We start from the raw sequence: 21,523 nt of genomic DNA on the forward strand, positions 1-21,523 counted from the left end.
AAACTGTTAAAAAATGTCTTATGTAAGAAAAACAAATGGTGTTCACTGATTAAATACAATCTTTATGGCCTCTGAAGAGAGAAAACCCAGACATCCATGAGTGTGTGCTACATGACAGTTTATTTCTTCATGTAAAATAGATTTTTGGTTGAAAATTCAATTAAGCTGCTCTGTTTTAGAGGCTCAGCGGAGGGAATCTAGAGGATCTTAAGTAGACAAAAGGGTTAAATGGCAAACCTCGTGTCTTTATATTTTTGTCTTTTTTGTAGGGCAAAAATAGAACAACTTCACAGGGGTGGGAAGCTTGAGATGGCAGAAATGTTGCAGTGGGTAGGCATTTGCTGTTGCTATATTCTTTCCTTTTTGGAAATTTAGGGCATAAAAATCCCATTTGCAAAAATAGTTGCTATAACTGGTTTATACTGACTTGATTTTAATGATTCACATTAGAAAAAAAGTATGTTTGTGAGAGGCAGTGACAGTGATTCCAGCCCTTATTTTTAGGGCTCACTGTCTTGCATGGTGTGGATGCTTCCCTCTTGCAACACAACTGATTCAAATGATGAGCTTGTGATCAAGACGAAGCCTGATAATGACTCATTCATTTGAATCAGGTGTGTTGGAAGAGGGAAGCATCTAAACTTCAGTTTGTACTGCTTGGTTGCATTGTGCCACCTAGCCAGACCATGCCAAACAGCTGCCTCCAGCTGATCAGATTTAATTCCTGGGTAGACTGCGTGCATCCCACCTGCTTATCTCTCACCGTTTCGGCCTGGCTGCTCGGTAGCATTAGTTTTCTTATGTTTCACAGGACCAATCATTTTTTTGTCTGAATGTTGTTAGCGTTACAGCAGCAACTTAGCACAGTTTGCTAACCCACAACCTTGCCAGTGTTAGCTATATTACTGACAGCGTCAGTGGTGTAATATTCATCAGGTATATTAGGATAAATCCCCTCAGTAATATGAGCTGTGCGGAGTAAAGCCATGGTCCAGCCAGCGGACTGCCAGCTGTGCTGCAATGCTATGGTCCTCTCTCCAGTCAACACAGTTTTGTAATTATTGCATTCAACTGTCACTAGTTGAATGCAATAATTATTATTATGTCACTCGAGTGTTGAAGTTTTAGTCTAAGGTTTGTATTGCTTCAGGTCTGAAACAACCTGAAAAGAAAGACTGTAAACAGGCCAGCAGAATGCTGCCATAGCAGTCATTGCCAGGGCAATGTGTGAAAAATGACAACTGAAGTGCACTGCACCCACCCTGTGGTGTGAAATAGAATAGCAATGGTTATCAGTTCCCTCAAAGGGCTACAAAGTGATTCTTTTTTTAATCAGCTGGTAATACCATCAAGCTACTAAATCACTCACTCATATGCGATAACTAGAAATAGCAATATTTTGCACACATAACTTGACTGTTTACATATGACAGTATTGTAATATTGCCAGCATTTGCACACAGATTTTATTTGTAACTATTATTCATCTCATTTTGTTTTAATTCTATTTTTATTATTATTTCCTATTTATTTTTTGTCCTTTGTAATTTTATTTGTTTCAGTTGTGTGAAGGGAGTTCGTAAAATAAGAATTTCATCACTCAGGGTTACTACTGTGTTTCTACTGTGTGTATGACAATAAAGTTCTTGAATCTTGAATAATGTTTACCATGGTAAAATGTGCGGGAGTTTTAAGGGTATTAAAAATTGCATACAACCCAACCTCACTGTGTACTGAATTGTGAAAAACTGTATATGCCTACTGTTACGGTTTATCCTTTTTAAGTTAAATTAATTCCTTGCTTATAATTCGATTCCCAAACTAAAGATTACACTGCATTTCATTCTCCAGGCTGCAGGAATACTGGACAAGCCACCAACAGACATGTTCACAGTCGACCATTGATTCTTCCAACAGCAGACACCACAGGTTCAAGTGTACAGTATTTTTTCATCAAAGCAAGCTCTCATCAACCAAGCCATCTTCTATGACCTTGTCATTGGCTGCTGCCTGCCCCTATCAATTGTGGGAAATCAGCATTTCCAACATTTTCTACACACCATTGAGAGTTACATTCCATCTATCCATCCATCCATTATCTATACACCGCTTGGTCCTCATTAGGGTCATGAGAGGAAGCCGGAGTACCCACAGAGAAAACCCACTCATGCACAGGGAGAAACATGCAAACTCCATGCAGAAAGATTCCGGGAAGGCCAGGCATGAACCAGCAATCTTCTAGCTGCAAGGTGAAAGTGCTAACCACTACTCCACTGTGCAGGCCAGGTACATCCTAATCTCCAGGTAGTCTATAACCTACAAGCAGCTACCTCCTGCCCAGAACAGAAACAGGGAGGGATCTTACCTAACAAGACATTTTGATCAATACAAACTTGAACTTAGCATAAATTGTACATTATTCTTAAACTTTGATGTTGCTGTTACTTTAACTGCAATATAAATGTTGGACATTATGTTGAATTTTGTTTTGATGTTTTTAATCAATTTGATCATTGCTGAGTAATTAATAATGTATTGGCCTTAGACAAAACTTTAACTTGTAACTGCTGTTTAAATTCCTAGCAGAACAATTTCTTTCTTTCAAATATTTTTGCTTGCTTCGGCTGAATGAGGCGGCCTCTGGGTTTCACTCCAGCCCCGTAGATGGCGCTAAGAACCTTAACATTGTTAGTACATCAATACAAAAAACATAAAGGAAGAGCAGCGCTCCGTCGACTTTGCGCTTTTTTGCACCTTCTCGTTCGCCGTAACAGGAAGTCATGTATTCTTCATTTCCGCGTCGCAGAACCGAATGTATTTTGCCTCCACTCCAGACGTGAAAACAACATTTTGAATGTGTGCTGTTATCAAGGAAGCATTTGTGGCCAGTCAGGGTTACGTTTGTAAAGTCCAGACGGCAGTAAAGAAGTTCATAGGAATAAATTATTATCTGGAGCTCTTTTTCCTTCCCGCGACTTCTTTGGAAAGCGGCTTGTAGAACGATGAATTACTCCGACTACGACTCTGATGGATATTCGTCGAATGAAGATGCAGACTACGTACCATCAGGTGAGGACTGAAGGGTTTTGGCTGTGCTAAATGCAGTCCACAAACAGTACATAGCAGACTGCTGCAGAGCATATTTCAGGCAGGGGACTGGCAATTTTAGGAGCATATTTGAATGATATGTGCTAGTCTCTATTAGATTAGACAGAATTTTATTTGATAAGACCCAATACTGGCAGTGATAGTGTAGTACAGTAATATTAAACAGCATAATAAAAATATGTTGCAAATGAAAAGGTCATTAAATATACTAAAACTGATATTGCAAGAATAGTGATAATTATAGTACTGTAATTAATGATGATGTTATTGGTAGGAGTTTAGTGTCTGATGTTTCTGCTGTCATTCCTGCAGAAAAAAATATTATCTTTTTGTTGTTTTTTTCATGTAATTTGTTCACTGTTTCTCCTCAGATGAGAATCTCAGTGAGGATGACATTAATGAGTGTGAAAAAGAAGACCCTCTTCCTGAGGATGGCAGCAATGCGCCACATCCCCATAATGTCAACAAGAAGCAAAAGAAGAGCAGCGACATCAGAATAAGGTGACAGTGTTCCACAAAGTCTCTATAGAGAGGACGGTGTTTGTAGGACAGAGAAAATGGAGCAAAATCAGGCTTTGTTGTGTTCTGTGAGGAGTTTCTGCATGTTTAGTGCTTGTTGCAACTACAAGGTCTTTTTTAAATCTAGTTTGCCTGTTTTTGCATCTTCTACAATTTCATTTAGCAAATGCTTTTATCTAAAATGATGTACATCTGAGAGTAGATACAACACAAGCAAACGTCCAGTCAAGAGGAAACAACCTGGATAAGTGTCATAAAAGTTCAAGTGTGATAGCACCATGGTGTCTACAGGCATTGCAGGAGGTAATAGGATTATTATTATTATTACTGTTGTTGTTGTTATTGTTATTTGCCGTCTATCAAAGGTGTTCAGTGAAGAGCTGGGTTTTTAGGCTGTGCTTAAAGACTCGTTTCACCTCTAGGGAACCAGAGGAGAGTCTAGCTATTGATCCTGTTGTGGTGGTTGTATCAGATGCCTTTTGTTGGCTGAGTGTAGTGAGCTGAATGGAGTGTAGACACTAATGAAAGAATTCAGGTAGGAGGGAGCTGTTTTCATAGTAGTTTTGCAGACAAATGTCAAAGTTTTTAACTTTATGCAGGCAGCAACTGGAAGCCAGTAAAGCGCTCTCAGCAGCAGGGTAATGTGCTGTTTCTGGGTGGCTGAAAACGACATGCTGCTACATTCTGGATCATCTGCAGAGGTTTGACCTTGCATGCAGGGGGGCCTGCCAGTAACGAGTTACAGCAGTCAATGTATGACATTACAAGAGCCTGTACCAGGAGTTGTGCTGCATGTTCAAACAAGAAGGGTCTGATCTTCCTGATGTTGTACAGTGCGAATGGACATGACCAAGCAACAGAGGTCACATTTGGAACAGATGCTAAAGCTTCCATGGAATATTTTGACCAACGTGTGTTGTGACCTCATGAGGATTAGCAATTGATTTCTGTCATTCTTTTTAATGCTCTTTTATTTCAGACGTTTTGTATCATCAATATAGAGCTTCTGCGATGGCTATAATTATTTATGAAACTTGAATCCTCGCCTCAAGAACTCTTTTATTAACCAAAGTTTAAATATGTACATGCAGGATTGTTTGAATTACAGTCATTATGCTACATTACTGAATGAATTCAGTATAAAGAACTTGTCTTGTTTGTGTACATTTTATTAGTGCCAGTATGATAGTGTCTAATCCAAACAGTATACATGTAAAACATTTAGTATAACTCCCTTTTAATGGGAAGAAACCTTGAGCAGAACCTGGCTCATATGGGGCCGCTGGCCAGCTGGGTGGAAGTGTCTTTTCCTAAATAATTAACGCAAAGTGACCATCAGTTTGTCTACACAGAACAATGAATTTACTAAAAGCACATTCAATTTTTTTTAATCAAAGGGTACATAATAGAAATTGAATGCTTGTATCAATTAAAGCAGATCACGTTACTGATGTTGTCCTTTTATTCACTGGTATCAATGAAAAAATGTACAGAAAGAGGAAGAAAAGAGTACTGAAAGTAGACGTGAAAGAGGAGGATGGAGCTGAAGAGGCAGAGCCGCCACAGGAAGAGGTGGGAAATCCCACTGATGAAGAGCATGATGATGAAGCAAGACAGAAGAAAAAATCAGATGACCTGTGGGCGAGTTTTCTATCTGACGTTGGGTCCAGACCCAAACACTCTACAACTTCCTCAAAGTCAAGTACCAGACAGGAGGTAAATATGTTCCAAACCTAGATATTTAATGATGATGGCACCATATTTCAAATGTAAAGTCTGGGAGAGGGAGTAAATTCAGCCCAAAGTTTTAAATGGTGTTTCAGTTTAATCACTGACTCAAAGAGACATTAAAATGGCACTTCTAAACCTCCATCCATCACTCTTCGGTTATTTCATGGCCCCAAATTCACCTGACATAGGAAGGAGCTCTCAATATATCAAGTAGTATTTGTGTGTCTTTCATGCCTCCTTAGATTGGTTGTTTTATTTTTATCTTCAGGTCGAATCTTCTGTGTTGAAGGCTGCTCCTTTGAGTACTGAAACAAAAGCATCAGAATCTGCTAAAGTCACCATCACTAAAGTTTTTGACTTTGCTGGAGAAGAAGTCAGGTATGTCTATGAATTTGCATCACATTTTAAGACCTTCTCAAACTCACAGCTTATTTCCAATTCATAAATATAGTGTACTAGATAAATGTGATGAGTCTTAAAGTTAAGAAGAGCATTTGTCTTTGTCTTCAAATGCTGACATACACTCCCCTCCAAAAGTACTGGAACAGTGAGGCCCATTTCTTAGCTTTTGCTGTCGACCGAAAACGTGAGTTTGACATCGAAAGTTGAAGATGAGACAAGAAATCAACATTTCAGCTTTTATTTACTGGTATTTACATCTGGAACTGATATGCAACTTAGAACAGTGGTTCTCAACCCTGTTCCTCAGGACCCCATGTCCTGCATGTTTTAGATGCTTCCCTGCTCCAACACACCTGATTCAAATGATCAGCTCGTCATCAAGCCTCTACAGAAGCCTGATGACGAGCTGATCATTTGAGTCAGGTGTGTTGGAGCAGGGAAGCATCTAAAACATGCAAGACATGGGGTGCTGAGGAACAGGGTTGAGAACCACTGACTTAGAAGATGGCACCTTTTGTTTGAACCCACCCATTTTTGACATGAGCAAAAATATTGGAACATGTGACTGACCCGCTGTGTCCTGTTACATTGATTATTCAAGCAATAAATGCTCAGTGTCTACGTTCAGTTTCAGATTTGGGTTTGGCTGTGCAGACTGCATCTATAGTTAGAGGTGTAAACAACATGAAAACTGGAGAGCTTTCAATGGGTGAAAAACAAGCAATTGTGAAGCTGAGAGAAGATGGAAAATAATAATTTATTATTAGTACTACTTCGCTGTGGCATTTGTTAGCTTGTCTTGCTTTTGTTTGTCTCTACTTCTGGCACACGCTGCATCCAACCAGTCTGCCGAAGCCTCTCGCCACTGTTACTTCGGGTGAAATGAGATGAAGTCCATCCCAAGTACTGATCAACAGCCCAGCCCTCCTCTGACCCATGGTTAGTCTGTGGATTCAGAGCCAGTGAGCAGCTGACATTCAGAAAAATGCTATTTTTTTAAAAAACTGCATTAACACGTGATAAAATAATTGTGGCTGCTAACTAATGCATTAACGTGTTCATGATTCGTTAACTTGCCCAGCCCGAGTTACAAGTAATGCTCTCTTCTAAGTTGTGTATCAGATCCAGATGTAAATACCTGGAAATAAAAGCTGAAATTTTGATCTCTTGTCTTATATTCATCGTTTGATGTAAAATCCAAGTGTTTTTAGTCGACAGTGGAGGAAAAAATAAATTGGACCATCTGTTTAAATACTTTTGAAGGGGAGTGGACATGTAGAGTGAACCCTCGTTTATCGCGAGGGTTACGTTCCAAAAAGAACCTGCGATAGGCGAAATCCGTGAAGTAGTCAGCTTTATTTTTTACAGTTATTATACAATACTGCACTTGGGGGAGCGCTGCAGCTGCAGCCAGGTGGACGCCGCGGCCGTACTCTTGCCTCAGAGAGCGGGCCGGCTGAATCAGTTAGAGCAGTCGGGGGTGGGGAAGGCTCGCGCCCGTGCTCTTCTCCTGGGAGCGCGGCTGCGGTGGCCAGAGACGGCGGGGGAAATGAATAAAAGGCTGCTCCGTCGGCTCTGTCTTTCAGGGTGTCTCACTACATGGAGACCAAGGAGAGAAATGATCCAGCGCTCCACAGCAGGCAGAGGCCTGTATGGCAGAGGAGACGAGGCGCGGAGACTGTTCACGTTGGTCAGCCAATCAGGATGCAGAACACAATGAACTGTTTTAAAAAAAAGCATAAAAGAACTGCACTAAAAAAAATCCGTGAAACAGGGAAGCCTTGAAAGGTGAAAGGTGAACCGCGTTATAGCGAGGGTTCACTGTAAATGATGGAGTAATAACCTCATGGTCGTTGTCAAACCATTTTCACACTGATCAGTAGATGGAGCCCCACACACACATACCATGCACATCATTCTCAAAAAGTCATGGAATCTCTGTATACAGTGCTTATAAAAGTAGTGAGTCATGTTGAATCATTGTCAACTAAATGTATCTTTTGTGACAAGAAAAAACCTTTCATGTCAAAGTGAAAACAAACTTCTTGGAAGTAATAGCCGTTATTTAAAGTATAAACTGTAGAATAAGTGATTGCATGAATATTCACCACCTTCAATTCAGTATTTAGTGGATGCACCTTAAGCTGCAGTTCTAGCCTTCAGTCCTCATACTTAGGTCACAAGGTTGGTGTCCACAGGGGCTTTTGCTTCTTCGGCAGCTTGGTGGGCACGCTGTGGCAGACTGCTATGTGGTCACATGACAAACGCTATTACCAGTCCTGAAGAGGCGTTGAACCAACATGGCGGCTTGGTAGCAACCTTTTTCTTTTATTATGAAAAGCGAAAGTATTTCTGAAAACGTTGAGATGAGAAATAAGCTATGCAGTTGCTGAATCAACCCTCATTTTAATTCAACGAAGGCTAATTTACATTTGATGAAAGTTTCGCAAGGGGTCAGACCTCCGCTCCCTGTGCCTCATTTGCATAAAGTATGAAGTTAAGTGAACTGTATGCAAATGAGCTACAGGCTGCTAGCTAGTGATGCACCGCCCCGTTGCTCGGAAACGCCCCGTGACGCTACCAGAACACGAGACGGGATGGTTTCACATGTACAGTGAATGGTATGCGCAAAACTGCCGAATCCTGTGGACACACACCATCAGTCAGCCTTGTGTATGTGGACACTGCAGTTTGACCCCATGCTTTTTTACAAAACTGCTCAAGCACTGTCAGGTTGCAGTCAGGTTTCCATATTTGTAAGTCTTAATCAGATTTTTGAGTTCCTCTGCCAATTCTTTTCCATGTGGAGCCAGAATGCAGAAACGCAGTTAGACAGCTCATAGGTCAGAACTTAAGAAAGTAAGTCTTTTTGACCATGTTAGTGCAGTTTGGCCGACTGGGACTTGCAGGCTAACTCATTTTTGTTACAGTGATGACATGCTTTCTAACTTGTGTGTCAGTAATGACAGAGACATTCGCTTTTGCGGCATTGAGTTTCTACTTCGGGACTTGTATTTCAACGTGGTGTTTCTAACTCATCTATTTTTAGATTGTTCAAAAGAGAATATTCTCAAATGTTCAACTTGGAATTTTGTAGGAGTGTAGATTTTTTAATATTTGACATTTAAATGAGAATTGCACAGGGGTTTACCTACTTTTATTGTATACTGTGATGCATAAAATATAATAAAACATTTCCTTACCTGGAGAATGGAGAACAAATTATTTAGTCATGTAAGATGTTCGAAGTAGTAAACCAGACCTTTACAACTGGTCTTACAACGTAGCAGTAATTCTATGTTTTAATTATACAAAGCATAGCTGACAGTGTGAGCAGTTTTAAGAGCCCCTGGGACAGTCTTAGTTTCCAATCATATCTCTAGCAGAGCCCAAGTAATTATCATACCCCATGGCATTTCCTAAATCAGTCACACAAACATCCGAGTGTTTCCCGTGAAAACACCATAATTATTACTGTATATGATGAACAAACTGTACATAACCCAGACAGACACACCCATGTAATCATCATGATGTCTATAACCCACGTCCAAGCCACAGTAAATGTTGCTTTTGTGCTATTAATATTGTAGACAGTTTTTGCCACTTTCAGTGATGATGTCTATCGGCTTCAAATTCAGTTAGATTTAAATTGTATGCAGACGCCCCTCACCTGAGCCTACTAGTGCACTTTTGTCTATTTAGTGTATTCTCTGCTACTGAGACATTGGTCTGTTGTGTGACATGAGACTGGCCCTCTCAAAATGTTCTTTCTCATCTTCTACAGAACTGTGTACTCTGTGTAATTAGGGCTGTATATAATTATCATGCTTAACAGAGAAAGCCTCTCAGTGCTGCCATGATGGATGCAAGTGGTTGTGGAGTCTGTGTAGTGCTGATGTTCCCAGAGGATCCAGCGGTTGTTCCTCATATAGCCTTCGTATCTAATCGTACAATGAAGTGTGTGTGTGTGTGTGTGTGTGTGTGTGTGTGTGTGTGTGTGTGTGTGTGTGTGTGTGTGTGTGTGTGTGTGTGTGTGTGTGTGTGTGTGTGTGTGTGTGTGTGTTTTAAGTGGGCTGAATCATTGAATGTCAATGTGCCAGAATTCTTTCACAAATATAGGCCTCAGTTTCCTCAGAATTTTTATTGTTAACGTTTTAATGCCTTCACAGCATTGATGTTGTACAATTAATGTCTTCTGTATCCACTGTGGGCCAGTGTGCCAAAATTTTGTCATTCAGCGTAGTCATTGCATGTCTAACATTTGTAGCTACTTGGACTGTCCGACGCGATGCATGCACCAGGAAAACAAATGGTTTCTAAAACAAATGCTTGTTATGGTGAGAAAAGGGTGTGCTGTAGGTCAAGAGCTTAAACAAGAGTGCTTGTGCTGTATTCTTTCTGATTATATATTTACTTTGTGTTGCCAGTGCTTCTTGCTCTGGAGTAAACACTGTATGTAAAGCATATTTTTCTTCCCCATTATCGCAGGTATTGACTCACACATTCACAACTCATGTCAATTTCCAAGAACTCACCACTGCTAACTTGTGACAGTCCGTGTACCGAGCCTCTTGAAGACATGATAGCCAGTTGTTACTATGCTACATAGTTGTTATTCTAGATCTGTACTAGGGCTGGACCCAAATACCCGAATATTCGGTCGTTACGGTGGTATCTGAATATTTATTTTGAGATCCGAATATTCGGATTTTAGGCAATAAAAATGTAAGAATTCACTTGACTAATCACAAGTTGTCCCTTTCTTTTTCTTTTCTTTTTTTTTTACACTTTCCCTTTTACCAAGGGGTTTTTGATATTTCCGAGCACACACACACATATAAGGTGTAATATTGATTGACTCACTGCACTATTTTCAAGCTGCTCCATAGACATATACTGTATACACTGTAAACTACTTCTATCCATCACCATTTCTTTTTCCAAAGAGTAAAGCAAAATGTGAAACTGTGTCCCTCTGCCAGGGTGAATAAAGAGGTATCAGCAGACTCCAGAGAAGCAAAGAGTTATCTGAAGGCCCAGAATGCTAAAACGGAGGAGAATGGAGACAACGAAAAGACCTCATCAGCAAGCCAAGCCACTCTTCCTGGTCCCAGGTACACACACACACCTTGTCACATAATGTTCATTGCCACGTTAACATTAGATTAGACGAGAATCATCTGTTGACTAACAGTTTTTTAGTTTGCATAGAACACTACAAGGAGCTCCAGATTTACTTTAGGAATTTCACTGGTACTAGTTTACAGAGATGGCCTATGGCATAATTGTGGATATTTGGTAGTTTACATTGTACACTCTGTATGGTATGAAGTTCTTCTCCTGGAAAACTATTTTTGGTCTGGCTGAAACTTTTTGACTGGTCTGTCCACATGCAACTACAGCCCTACAAGAAAGAAGCCAAATATTCTTAAACAGAATTACGGTAAATGTACTTATATTGAGCAAAAAAGCATGCTAAGACGGGGTCAGTGAACTTTGCAGGGCTAAAATTCTAAAATCAATTTTTTCCTAAGTCTAGCCACTTAAAAACAGTCATGATCCTTAAAATGTGTAGAAAACGAGAGAGAGAGAGAGAGACTTAAACTAGTTGAGGTTATTACAAGTAATGAAAAGTATGTAATTTAACATGCTTAACATTCTGAACCCCAGAACCTGCCAGTGGGTTTATCAAACAGAAACTGTAAATAAAGCAAAATTAAAACAAAAAAGAGACAATAAACAAAAAGAGGAGGAATTGTCTTTCCCACCGTTCTTGAACAATTAGCACCATATTCTGTGCACTGAAGGAATGACAGTGATGCTGCATACAACACTTTGTGGGTCATGTAAGTACTTGAGGTCAAACGTTATCTGAGAGTTTAAAAATGTGGTGAAAAAGACAAGTGTTTACAAAGTTAACAGCCATGGCCTGTCGTATCAGTTAAAATACTTTTATACTTTCGAAGTAGAATCAGTAGTAGATAATTTTTGTACAAAGCATGACAGTTGTGTCTGGGTATTAAGGTCTTTTATTTTGAATTTCTAATTCCCTTTACAAGTTTAGGGAGGCATATTCTTCCAGTGGTGCAAGCCAAAAGTACACTTAATTGGTCATTTGAACTGTCACACTCGTCACATAGAATTGATACATTTAGTCAAGACATTCTTTTTTTATATAATTGAAAGATAAATTGTTCTGTCAGAGAGAGATGAGATGTTTGAAATAACACATTCTGATTTTAACAAAACAATTTTGTAACCGTGAGCTTTGGTTAAATGGCTTTCTAATCCTGTTAATTGTTGTTGCATGCGTTAAGGTGCTAAAGAACAACATCTTTTTAAGATAATTAGGCACAAAAAGGCTTGAAACAAGGGAAATCCTCACACATAGAAACTTTCTGGTGCAAATATCTATCTTCTGAGACAAAAAACAGGCATATATTGCAGAGATTTAAAGAGATTTCATCTGATTTAGATTTCAATTGTTGTCCTCAAAAGCATGTCAGAGGAATGTTTCCAGCACCTTATTTAATCTATTCCACAAAGAATTAAAGCAGTTCTGAGGTAACACAGTACTAATAAAATGTGCCTAATAAAGTAGCCCGTGAGTGAAGATATATTCTATTAGCCTCCAGTTAAAGAAAAATGAGATCAAGACTCAAATCAGTCACAAACCTCATCACCTTAGTTTTGGGACGTGCTTATTTTTCCTCCCAAAGAAGAAACCCTTGACGAGAAGCAGGAAATCATCTTCCAACAGTCAGAAGTTAATGTTACAACTCATTTTCTATTTATCTCACTTTGCTGTTCATCCAACTGTTTATGTGTGTGTGAGACGAAGGGAATGTACAACAGGAAAGAGCCATAAGCACCACTCCCTCATAAATTTGGGACAAGACTGAAATGTGTGTGTATTTATTGCAGATTGAAAAGATTGTGCGATTCTGTTATGTAATGTCACAGCAATCGTATCGTGTTTATTGCAAAACAAAGGCATCTGACAGTAGGTCTAATAAGTTTCCCTTTGTATTAGAAAATTAGGAACAGAGCAGCGTGAATTCCTTGTGTTTTAAAGTGTGTTTGGTAACATTTTCTAATGTTGTGATGAAAAACTGTTCAGCCAACAAATCCAGAGGAACTCTTTCCATATGTATAAGTTCCTAAGTCATTCAATTGTACTTATAATGAATTATTATACACAATTGTTTTGTCAGATTTCTTAAACTCTTTGAACGGTATGTTTTTTTTAATCATCAAATTAAGGGGCAGAAGAGGTGGAGGAGGGGGAACTACAAGTAAGCCTGCAATCTGAGAGTGAGGAGTTATGCTCGAATAATATGGTACTATAGGGTCTTTATGATATGATGGAGATTGGTTGTCAAGAGCTTGGTTTGTCAGGAGAAGGATTTTAAATTCCATTCTAGAGTTCACAGGAAGCCAATGAAGAGAAACCAGTATAGGAGAAATATGATCTCTCTTGCCAACTCCCATCAGTACTCTTGTTGCAGCATTTTGGATCAACTGTAGATGTTTCAGAGAGCTATTGGGACATCCTGATAGTAAGCAATTGCAATAGTCAAGCCTAGAAGTGACAAATGCATGGACTAGTTTTTCTGCATCACTCTGAGACAGGACGTTTCCAACTTTTAAAGTATTTCTCAGGTGAAAGAAGGAAGTCCTACATACTTGTTTTATGTGTGAGTTAAAGCACATGTCCTCATCAAAACTTACTCAGAGGTTCCTCTTCACACTAGTACTGGAGGACAAAGTAATGCTATCCAGAGCAACTATATACTTTGATAGCGAGTTTCTGAGATGTTTGAGGCCGAATACAATGACTTTAGTCTTTTCAGAATTTAATAATAGGAAGTTGTAGGTCATCCCGATCTTTATGTCCTTCAGACAATGTTGCAGTCCAGCTAGCTGATTAGTTTCACTTGGCTTCATAGATAAATACAACTGAGTGTCGTCAGCATAACAATGGTGTTAGGATTGTGGGATGTGGAGAACCCAGGTGCAGACATAACAGAGAGGCAACCGGGCATAATTAAAAGGATTTATTAACAAAATCAAAACTACTACAAAACTGAAAGCGGGACTAAAGTGGACAAAAAACAAAACTAGACTGTGTCAAATGACAAGACTAAAAAAGTACTTGCGTATGGAGAAACAAACGACTAAAGCAAGAGCAAACTAGAGTCCAAACAAACCATTGAGTCCAAAGGGGGTAAATCCAGAAAAAGGTAAAAAGTGACGAAGTCCAACAAACTGATGTAATCCAGCGGGGTAGGGAAAGTGGGGAGTGGAGTCTGAAGCTGCATGTAGATCCAACTATGCACCAGCAAAAAGCTGAAGGAAAGGCAGGGCTTAAATAGGAGGGAAGGGGACCAGGTGAGATGAGTAGAGCTGATTGACTGCAGCTGATAGTGATCAGATAATGAGGAGACAGAGCCAAGGGACGAGCGAGTGGGAGAGAGACAGAAGGGGAAGACAACAGACAGAAGGAGACAGAGACACACAAGCCAAATCACACACAGAAGGGCAAAAATGAGAAAAGGAGGGAAAACTGGAAAAAAGGGCAAAAGCAGGACCATAACCATAACAAATGGAAATTAATGCAGTGCTTCCTATTAATATTGCCTGAGGGAAGCATGTATAATGTAAACAATAATGATCCTATGACAGAACCCTGAGGAAGTCCATGATTAACCTTAGTTTGCTTAGTATAAGTGCGGCATGCGGGGCGGCATGGCTCAGTGGGTAGAGTGGCCGTCTTGCAACCGAAGGGTTGCCGGTTCGATCCTCGCCCTGTCGTGTTCGAGGTGTCCCTGAGCAAGACACCTAACCCCTAATTGCTCCTGGTGGGTCGTGGTTAGCGCCTTGCATGGCAGCTTCCGCCATCAGTGTGTGAATGTGTGTGTGAATGGGTGAATGTGATGTATCATGTAAAGCGCTTTGGGTACCTTGCAGGTATAGTAAAGCTCTATATAAATACAGACCATTTACCAAGTATTGAAAAGTTAACCTTTGGCTGAGCTTCAACTGCTGCAGCAAACCAGGCATCATCACCATAGTGTAATTCAAGTATATTAATGTAAAGTTTCTATGGCTATATGTAATTGTAGAGTACCAAAATGACTTGTGATTAAATGGATCACAGTTACTGTAACTGTTATTTATTAGTCAGAAACTGTAGAAACAGAAAGGAAAGTTGGACTTTCAACTTTACTTGAACTGTTCTTGAGCGAAAAAGAACCACATCTGTCACTTGTGAGTTGAAGAGCAAGCAAAGGGTGCCATGTGTAGAGTTGGCATTATGCAAAATCCTGTCACAAAATTCTATTTCTGTGTATTTTGATTTCTGTAGAAAACCCCTGTGCCGAGTCTTTCAGTAGTCAGTAGCCTGTAGAGCTAGATTGCACAGGTAGCACAGTCTCCTTGGTATTATTTTAGGATTACAGCCACTGTGGCTCTGCTGAGTGGCACTGTGACTCATTATATAACCTCTAATTACCTTAATAACATCTCATAGATAGCACGTCTTCTAAATTTTGAAGGGGTTGTGCTTCCTGCGCCAACTCCGAAATCTACACCCACTACTCAAGTAAGAATTATGAATTCTTCTTACTTGAGTTTTGCCATGTCTGTATATAGATGACTTAGGTGAAAAAGTGGTTTACGTTACAGAGCCAACTATTTAATGAGCAAAGTATAATTCCCTGTTTTTTGCACTATATTGCATGTATTAATTTTATATGACTTACATTTCTCTCCAATGTTGTGCCCCTGTTGGAAATGTGTATATTAGAAAAATCTCAGTTTTGTTTATGTGGTACTGAAATGGTATTTTTGGCTGCAAAGGTCCGGTTGGGATGCATTACATCTATCCTTCACAAAAAAACCCTCTGCCCTCTGCTAGGGGTACCAGAAACATGCTTTGTAGAGCCTAACCTGAAATGTGTATATACAGTATGTCCCCTTTTTGTGGCTGCAGTGCTAAGCGTCCAGCAGGCATGTCAAGCATCCTGGGTCGCATTGGAGGAAAGAAACAGAAAATGAGCACGCTGGAAAAGTCAAAAATGGACTGGGATGCTTTTAAATCAGAAGAGGGCATCACAGAGGAGCTGGCCATTCACAACAGAGGCAGAGAGGGGTAAGAGACTGCCAGAGTGCGGCTGTACTGGTCAAGGACTGTGCCAATGTAGCTCTCATTATGTATTAAATAAATTATTATGTAAGTGACAAACTTCACATAATACAAAATATCCCAGTTTAAGTGATTGAACCAACCCTAAACTACCTGTCCTTACTGGATGCAAAAATTATTCTGCAACCTGTTTCATAGTATTCCATAAAACTGCAACATATCCATCAAGTCACATAGGTGTCACTTAATTATTTTTTTTTAATATATGCTGTATTCTTAATGTTTTAAGCATTTTGTGTTTGCTGATACATACAAAGCGAAATATAAAGGTGTCTGAGACATATTTTAAACAAGGCATCTTTTGTAAGTAAGCAGTGTGGATCTTTACTGATTAGTGACAGTACTATTCTACATTACAGCCCTTTGAGTAGAGGGCATGCAAATAAAATGTTAAACTGGATCAACCACAATGAGCAAACCCCGCAGAAAGCGCTGACTTTGTAATTATAATTTGGCCATTGAAAAGTTGCGGCTGGATGCATCTGTGCAACATTTCTGCACTTTGTCTTTAGCTGTATCTTCAGTGTGTGTCCATACTTGTGACAGTAAAAGTAGCTCTAATGTTGTCTTTTCTTTTCTTTGTGTCTGTGTTCAGGTATGTGGAGCGGAAGAACTTCTTAGAGCGCGTCGACCACCGGCAGTTTGAGTTAGAAAAAGCAGTGCGACTGAGCAACATGAAACAATGACACTGACTGAGAACAAACGCACAGAATTGAACCAGTTTTTTTCTCTTCTCAAATGACACAGTTACTACTCCTTAAGTAAAGTGAGCTCAAACTGGTGCTGTGCTTTAAGCTATTTCTGGATGGGTATATTAATAGATAGAGTTTGTGTAATTAGGGGTGCTGAGTGTTCATCCTTGTGAGAACCAACTACGTTTCAGATCTCCATGCTGAGGACATTTCTGGAATGTGAGCTCACTGCTTTCTCAAGGGGGTGATTTTGGGCCAGGACTTAAATTATGGGTTAAAAAGAAATTCTGGTTTATTACAACTTGTCTTATTTTTGTAATTTTGAACATAATGTCTGTCTGTAATTATGCCTCTCTCACCACATTCATAATTGAGATTTGGGAGCATGGTGGCATCCCTAAAATCAAAGCTGACAGGTTAAGAGACTTAGACAGTCAGACAGTCTATTACCACAATAAAAACTCAAAATAAGGCTCAGGTTTTAAGTTAGGGTAAAGGCTGACATTTGATAGTACAGTGGGCAGTGTGACTGCAATGGAAATACTTGTTGATACCGCTCACATTTTCCTTTGAAAGTTAACTTTTTGTCTCCCCCTGGCAGTAACAGCTGTACCTGGATACCTTACTTGCATGAGAAAAAACACTGAATGATGTTGGTATAGAAGCAAATGGAATATGTCAGCTCACAACTACATTTTGTAGTTAAAGGGTCACCTCAAATCCCGCCTCTTCTTACAATCTTAACCTGTGTCCAAAAGCTAAAAATCATCTTTGTCTACAAAGGGGAAAAAGTAGAGCCTTGCAATAGTTGCACTGCATCCAGTCACAATGAGGGCAGAATCAAGATAAGAACACTTGTTCTTCTCATGCTGTTACACAAGGACAGATCATATGTTAATATGACAGCATCTTTAATTAGCTGATAGAAATGACTCTCGGTTGGAGGCGTCTCATAAACACAGGAAATAATGTGTATGAAATGTAGGGTTCGTACTTCCTTGGGTTGATAGAGTTTGGTTACATTTTGTTTCAGGATTCAGTCATCACTGATTATGTCTTTGAATTGGGAAAAATATGACTAATGTACAATATTTTGAACATTTTCATACTTTTGAAGCCATTGTGAGAAACTGAAACACCCTCCTGACAGCTGAAATTCAAACGTGTATTCATACATTCAGATGAGAAGCTTTTTGTAGACACTGTACAGATGTTGATCAACACCACCACAGAAATGTAATCAATCCAAGTGCGTTTTCTACTTCATATGTGAGGAGGACTACTTTGCCATGAGCAGATCTGATGGATGACTTTGATTTGTTCCTTGGGTGTTTTTTGTCCTGCATATGAACGGAATGAGGAAGAGTGGGGATTGGGGGAATTCATACCAACCATGGCAGCGATTAGGGGAGTTTTGAATTATTGTTTGTGGTTGTAGAGTCTCAGTACTGTTCTATGTTGAAATAACCATTACACATAACACAAACAAATCAGAGTGGGGGTTTTTTATGTCTGAGATTTCAAACTCAAGTTGTGAGGACTGTTCTTCCATCACTTTGAGCAATTCTACTGCTGACTCTCTTGATCTAAAGCTTAACTAGCACCAGTAATTATGTAATATGATATAGATGTCAAATTCCTGTATCTAGAAGGAGGGGGGTTGTGGTCTTATGTATGTCCATATGATTTGCCTTTGAAACAGTCAAAAATAGAAATATCTAATTCATTTAATAGTAAATAATCAGCTACTTAAGGTTCACTTAGTAGCTTTTTATCAGAGTTTTCAGCATGATTTCATCATTGTTATTGTTATTGTTAAACTGATGTTAGCTAAGATGTCATGGATTCCATTCTGTCTTATCAGTGGGACACAAACAGAGAAATGCTCAACAAAGACTTTATAGTGCAACATTTCAATTCAGTTCAATTCAAATTTACCTGGATAGTGCCAATTCACAACATACAGTCATGGAAAAAATGGTTAGACCGCCCTTGTTTTCTTCGATTTCTTGTTCATTTTAATGCCTGCGACCGCTAAAGGTATATTTCCTGTAGAATACAATGAGCACAACAAAAAATGCAGCAGATTACTAAACACTTTATGTAATTGTTTCTGACCTTCACTGAATATTTAATCCAAATCCATTTCTCTGTTTTTGAGTAATGTTGCTAAGAGAGAAATGATTCACATACACCGATCGTCACATAACTCCGTCGCATTCCTTGGCGTAGTAATTTTTCTAACTTACCTTCTTTCTTTCAGTGCTCATAACATACATCTATTACGTTTGCACTGAGGATTGGTGGAGACTGGCTAAAATTGCAGAAAAGTTGCGGTGATTGGACAAAATTGCAAGGTTGCACAGAATTTGCAGAGATTGGTTGAATTTGCGTGAATTGGTGTGATTGTAACATTGGAAATTCATGGAGGGATGTATATATGCATATGTATAGTCTTATAGCCTCTGCAACAAGAGAAGTAGAACTTTTGCCAAAACGATACAGACATCAAGTTGCACATCAGATGTTGGGGGATCAAGACATCCTGATGAAAATGGCCTATTGGAACAAGACACACATGCATAAGGACTGAGAATAAGGAATTATTTAAATGCTACTAAAACAACAGACCCAAAAATAGAGAATACATGGGATGTAGCTGGCAGAACTTTGGCAAGCTACCAACAAGAGCTGTAATAAGTACAGAAAAGAGCATAAATTGATCTTCAAGCAGTATAAACAATGATTTTTTGCAGACGCAGAAAGTACATAAGGCCACTGTTCTAGTGTCTGCATCTGCCACTACACAAGTGTCTAATAGCTGGCAGGTCAGAGCTGTGACATGAATAGAATAAAAACTACTATCATATGTCGAACTGAAGACACTTGAACAGAATGGGAACACTACTGAGCAGCAATATCACACTGAGCTGACCCCAACACAGGAGAGCTGAGTTGAGGACCTACATGTCACCCCAGCACCAGTGATGACTGCTGTATGACCAGTGGTCATGGCAAAATGGTGGTCATACTGTATCGCCTTACTGCTCAGTAGTTTTCTAAATCTACTGGAGCGTCTCAATCTACAGAGGTGATACTAGTTTCATTCTACTTGGGCTTGGGCTTCCAGCTACCAATATGCATGTTGTTCTATTGCTTATAATAGTTGCCAGATGTGTTGCATGAAGCCTCTCCCTTGGGTTTGCTGCTGTGGAAGTATTTACCAGTTCGCTATCCTCTGTCCTTGTGCATGTATGTCTTGTTCTAGTAGCCCACGTCTCTATAGCCTGCCAGATGCCAGCTCAGTTCACCATCCTGCCCCTTTCTTAATCGATGCCTTTGGGTTTGTGTAGGCAAATCTGGATTTAGTTTGTACATGCTTCATACAGACCCCTGCTGTGCCCAAATTAGGTTTTGTGCTATGTCTCTTTCAGTCTCTCTCTCTGCAGACAGTCACATTGTCCCTCACACTAAATACAGTAATACTCAAAGGGCTTCCACGAATGTTTCTGAAAAGGGTGGCTGTGACTTTGCACTTTTTATTGGATATAGCAGCCAGTTACACATCGGGCTCTAACACCGTGCCCCCGATGGGATGAGATGTGGATGGCAGAGAATCATCTCAGACAGTCTGTCTTCATTGCAAGCATTTGTTTTGAGCACCATTTGTTATGTTGGCACATGTGCAGTCAGTGACTTGCAGTGTGTGCAGCCTGCATAGTTACCAATTTGGGCCAACATGTGGATGTACACGTGGGTGGATGATGAAATTTACATTACGTGTAGTCTTACAGAAGCTTAGAAAGCACAGCTTGGCCCATTCAGTGGATCATTAAGTACTTGTGGGCCCAGAAAGTATTTAAGACCAGTGTTCTACTTTCTGCTCTGCAAGTATACAAGTGTCTGCTGGGGGTTCCAAGAGCCTGCTCAGATTAAAATTTGTGTCCGCAACTACATTACAAGGGCAACAATAACCATGCTTGGCAGTGGTTCATGCTCAAAATACATAAATAGAACCTACTGCACACGCATGGGACAGAATCTTCTAAGCTGACTCATGTGGACTGGAAATGTAATAACAACCATGAATTTGTTCGTGTCCACAGCTGTCTGTATGTGCATGCCACAGGAGTATATCAAGGCTTCACACTGACAGATAAATAGATTTATACTGCACACCATCCTGACAATCCAGTCTTCTATCTATTCATCTCATTATGATGAAATATGATTTCAACCGACTGTCTGGTATTAGTGGTTGTTGTTTTTTTCATCATGATGTACTAGCAATGGAGCTGTACAGTACAGTGGAAAATAACCTTATGAATGGCACCACATCAAATTCGTAATTTTACAAATGTGGTAAAAATGATGAAACAATAGCCCTAGATGTATTAATCTGTCATTCCAATTATGCACTAAAGCCCTTGAATATCATATGATACCATAAACCTCACATTTTGGGATGTTATTTAAGAGTGACATTCTGATCTGTTTATGAAAGATAAAATATTTTTCTGTCACATCATGCGTTTTATTAGGGAGATTTTTTGTTTCAGTCTCACAGCAGGGCATCTGCGGCATTCACATTCTTGTGTGCATGGATGCGTCCCCATTATTGCACAGAATATAGACATTATTTCACAAATCATTAAATTCAAAGTAGAGTCACTGTATGAAGCTACTGCATTTAGTAAATTGCTGTGCTTAGATAAGCTATGGACAGAATTTTCTGCATTTTATGTCAGCAAAACAGAGTGCACATTTGTCCTGACTATGACTGGTTATGTAGTTATGGAACTTCATGAGTGAAGTTTTCCCTTCACCACAACTCACATTTCTTCTGCTGGACTACTTAAAC

The 21,523-nt window shown here is 39.6% G+C and overlaps 1 protein-coding gene across 1 annotated transcript; it reads left to right on the forward strand.

Moving 5' to 3' along the window:
- Window positions 1-2,771: 2,771 nt before the first annotated feature.
- cfdp1 (craniofacial development protein 1) lies at window positions 2,772-18,152 on the forward strand. The gene is made up of 7 exons (XM_022216539.2): window positions 2,772-3,069; window positions 3,480-3,609; window positions 5,121-5,343; window positions 5,627-5,736; window positions 10,746-10,877; window positions 15,758-15,916; window positions 16,566-18,152. The coding sequence occupies exons 1-7, from the start codon at window positions 3,003-3,005 to the stop codon at window positions 16,654-16,656; spliced, it is 912 nt and encodes a 303-aa protein (XP_022072231.1). The 5' UTR covers window positions 2,772-3,002; the 3' UTR covers window positions 16,657-18,152.
- Window positions 18,153-21,523: the final 3,371 nt, after the last annotated feature.

Source organism: Acanthochromis polyacanthus, chromosome 8, assembly GCF_021347895.1.
Source record: "Acanthochromis polyacanthus isolate Apoly-LR-REF ecotype Palm Island chromosome 8, KAUST_Apoly_ChrSc, whole genome shotgun sequence".
NCBI classification, from domain to species: domain Eukaryota; kingdom Metazoa; phylum Chordata; class Actinopteri; family Pomacentridae; genus Acanthochromis; species Acanthochromis polyacanthus.

Coding starts and splice junctions, on each gene's coding strand:
- cfdp1 (XM_022216539.2), top strand. CDS start 3,003: ATGAATTACTCCGACTACGACTCTGATGGATATTCGTCGAATGAAGAT. Junction 5,344..5,626: donor AGTCAAGTACCAGACAGGAG/GTAAATATGTTC, acceptor TTTTATCTTCAG/GTCGAATCTTCTGTGTTGAA. Junction 15,917..16,565: donor CACAACAGAGGCAGAGAGGG/GTAAGAGACTGC, acceptor GTCTGTGTTCAG/GTATGTGGAGCGGAAGAACT.